This window comes from Mesitornis unicolor, unplaced genomic scaffold (genome assembly GCF_000695765.1).
Source record: "Mesitornis unicolor isolate BGI_N332 unplaced genomic scaffold, ASM69576v1 scaffold33701, whole genome shotgun sequence".
In the NCBI taxonomy this organism is placed as follows: Eukaryota; Metazoa; Chordata; class Aves; order Mesitornithiformes; family Mesitornithidae; genus Mesitornis; species Mesitornis unicolor.
The window spans coordinates 1,388-4,255 of NW_010166322.1; the positions used below are offsets into that span (position 1 = coordinate 1,388).

The following is a 2,868-nucleotide window of genomic DNA, read 5'->3' on the forward strand; positions in this document are numbered from 1 at the left end:
TCCTGCTCCGAGCACTCGCTCACGCTCTCGTTGTTAAGGCGAGGTGATGAAGCCCATGGCTTTTTTTGGCATAAAGAGGTTCGCTGTGATCCGAGTAGAAAACAAAAAGCCTCCCCCGAACACGAAGCGTGCTGGTGTGGAGTGTTTTAAGGCATGCGTTCGTTTGCTTTTCGGCACTTATTTCAGCATTTCGGCAGTGGGGAGGGGGATTTAAGGGCAGGAGTGGGGCATCCCAAAACCCCTGCTTTGGTCCTGAAGGAACCGTCACGATCCCAGCACCCACGAGGGGCTGAGGTCAGAACTGCACCCAGCCGGCATTCGTCTGAGTCTGGTTAGAAGCTGACCTGGCAAGAGAGGAAAAAAGGGGGGAAAGGGAAGGTTTAGACACTAAAAAGGGCTATGGCATGTGGGGAGGGAGCTGGGGAGCTGCAAAGGGGTCCAACAGGGTCCAAAACTCTCCCCCCTGCACAGAGCAGCAGAGGAAGAGGAAGGCAGTGCCCATGGAGCTGCACTGAACTCAAGGAATTTACAACACACTCTATCAGAGTGGCTTTGAAATCCCCAATGGGGGTTTGGAGGGAGCGGTGCCCCACCCCAGCCAGGTTTTTGGCAAAACCAGCAGGATTTGGATCACCCACGTCACCCGCAAACCCCGCACGGGCTCACCCTGAAGCTTTGGCAAAGTCTCCCCAGACATCGGCGGTGGCAGAGGGAGCAGCAGCCGGCTGCGGCCAGGACAAGAGGGCGTCTGTCAGTGGCCAGGAAAGTGAGAGAGAAACACAAACAGCAGGGGTTATTTCCCACTCTTATTCCCAAATTTCTCCCCTGTTCTCCCAGTTTTGATGGATAAAACTGAATCTCAAGAGCTTTACATCTGAGCACGGACCTGTGATGGGGGTACCCGGGAGCCGGGCAGGGGTGGAGAGCGAGGACGGCCGCTCCCCAGAAGGACAAACTGAAGCAGGAGGTTTTCCTCCGGGAGGCGGCGGGAGCAAGCTCAGACCCCCAGGACCTGCAGGACGTGGTCTGGTGCTCCCCGTCGCTCCTTCTTTTTTCTTCATATTCTGAAAGAAAAGAGGGAAATTTGGGTGGTATCACATTTAAATCCAGAGCTGGAGAGTGATTCCTCCCCACTGCAGCTTGCATGAAGCCAAATTGCTTTGTTTTGGGGAAAAAAGCCTGCCATGCTGCGATGTCCCACTGCTGGAGCACAAGAGGGGTCAAACCAAGGATGTCTGTTCCTCACAAATCCCTACCACGGACCCACAGACCCAGTTCTGTGACCAGGAATGGGAACAGAGCCCCTCCACAAATCATCGCACGTGCTTTTATCACCAAGGGCTCTGCTCTGGGCTTCCCCCTGCATGGGGATTTCAGGGCAAAGCTGCTGCTTCCTCTTGTGCCACCCCAAGGGAAAGGCCGGGAGTGGATTTAGCCGGAAAAGCCCCTCACCGCGATGTTGAGTTTGATGGTTTGCCCCTCCTTGAAGCCCAGATCCAGCTTGGGTCCCTGATCGGGGTTCTGGGCCTGGCTGGCCAGCTCGCTCTGCTGCCTCACCCACCTGCAGGAATTAAATAAGGAGAAAAGATACATCAACGACCAGCCTGGGGTCGTCAATAACCACCCAGTTTCAGACTGGGAAGCCCAATTTGGGAGTGTGCTGGGAAATATTTGAGACTGAGCCTGCGGAAAGAAACAGGAGTTTCCACCTCTTTCCACCCCGTTTGCCTGCTCAAGTGCGACAGGAGCTCACAGCTTCCTCTCCTCCGTTTCTAGCAGACACCCGCAGGGAGCCGTTGAGCTGAGAGGACACAAGGAGAGGCACAAACTCACTTAAAATGGTCCTGGAGAGCCACGTTGAAGTCAAAAGCATCCCCTCGGTCGACAAAGCCGACTCCGATGAAAGCTCGTCGGCCTGGGGAAGGAGGCAGAGTAAGGGCTCTTATAAAACCAGCTTTTAAATTAACATAAGTGAGTCAAAGCAGAACAGGCTTAGTAAAATCAACTTCTAAGTGAATCCAAGCAAGTGAAAGCAGAGGTTGGCACCACAGTGATGATCTTTCAGACAGAGGCGTCCTCCCACTAACACCAAGCAGCAGAATTAAACTGTTTTTACTCCTGGTGAAGGACAGAGTGCAGCTGGCGCGTGGGAGTGAGACAATTCCTCCCTTTGCTGCCGTACACAAGGAATATTTAGTTCTTGAAAGCAGGAATCCTTCACAAATAAGAGCAGTGAGGGCAAGGAAGATTTTCTGAGGCGATTCCCACAACCCGTCCCCCCTGGATCACGATTGTACCGTTCCCATCTTCAATCCGGATGACAAAATATCTGCTGGAGTCGGTCACACCCTCCACAGCGATACCAGGGAACTGCTCCACTGGTGCCTGGGCAAAAAGTTCTCCTGAAAAAGAGAAACACGAGCGGGTTAACGCCAGGGCGTTGTGCCTCTGCACTGTCTTCCTCCCCACGAAGGGGAGCGGAGCCGTTGCCTTCCCTCCTTACCCGAGGTCTTGTCTTCCAGCTTAATGAAGGCGATCTTGCCCTTGGCCGTGATCCGCAGCCTGCCGCTCCACGCCGGCTGGAAAAAAAAGGAGAAAGAGGAAACGGCGACTGGCACCTGAGCTGCCTCCCACGTCCCAGACATTGCCACTGACCTATTTTAACACCTCCATAACATGGCAAAGCTCCCCTTGTTAACAGTATCTTAAGGAGTGCAAGCAAGAAGCCGCTCGCACCCACACTTGCTGCAGAACAAGGCAGATTTGTCAAATATCTCTCATTTCACCCCAAACCAGCTGTGCCCTGCAAAACCAGGGGGCTGGGTAAGAATTGCACAAGAGGTTTCGCTTCCCTTTCCGCGGGCTCTC

At 53.9% G+C, this 2,868-nt stretch overlaps 1 protein-coding gene across 1 annotated transcript; it reads right to left on the minus strand.

Annotated features, from left to right (window-relative positions):
- Window positions 1-295: 295 nt before the first annotated feature.
- On the minus strand, window positions 296-2,645 carry NECAP2 (NECAP endocytosis associated 2). Its single transcript, XM_010194929.1, has 7 exons — window positions 2,504-2,645; window positions 2,298-2,402; window positions 1,834-1,915; window positions 1,453-1,561; window positions 887-1,064; window positions 667-748; window positions 296-344 (listed from the first exon to the last, which is right to left on the minus strand). The coding sequence occupies exons 1-7, from the start codon at window positions 2,643-2,645 to the stop codon at window positions 296-298; spliced, it is 747 nt and encodes a 248-aa protein (XP_010193231.1).
- Between the last annotated feature and the right edge of the window lie 223 nt (window positions 2,646-2,868).

Coding starts and splice junctions, on each gene's coding strand:
- NECAP2 (XM_010194929.1), bottom strand. CDS start 2,645: ATGTCTGGGACGTGGGAGGCAGCTCAGGTGCCAGTCGCCGTTTCCTCT. Junction 2,403..2,503: donor GCTGGAAGACAAGACCTCGG/GTAAGGAGGGAA, acceptor TCTCTTTTTCAG/GAGAACTTTTTGCCCAGGCA. Junction 749..886: donor CCCGGGTACCCCCATCACAG/GTCCGTGCTCAG, acceptor GGCCACTGACAG/ACGCCCTCTTGTCCTGGCCG.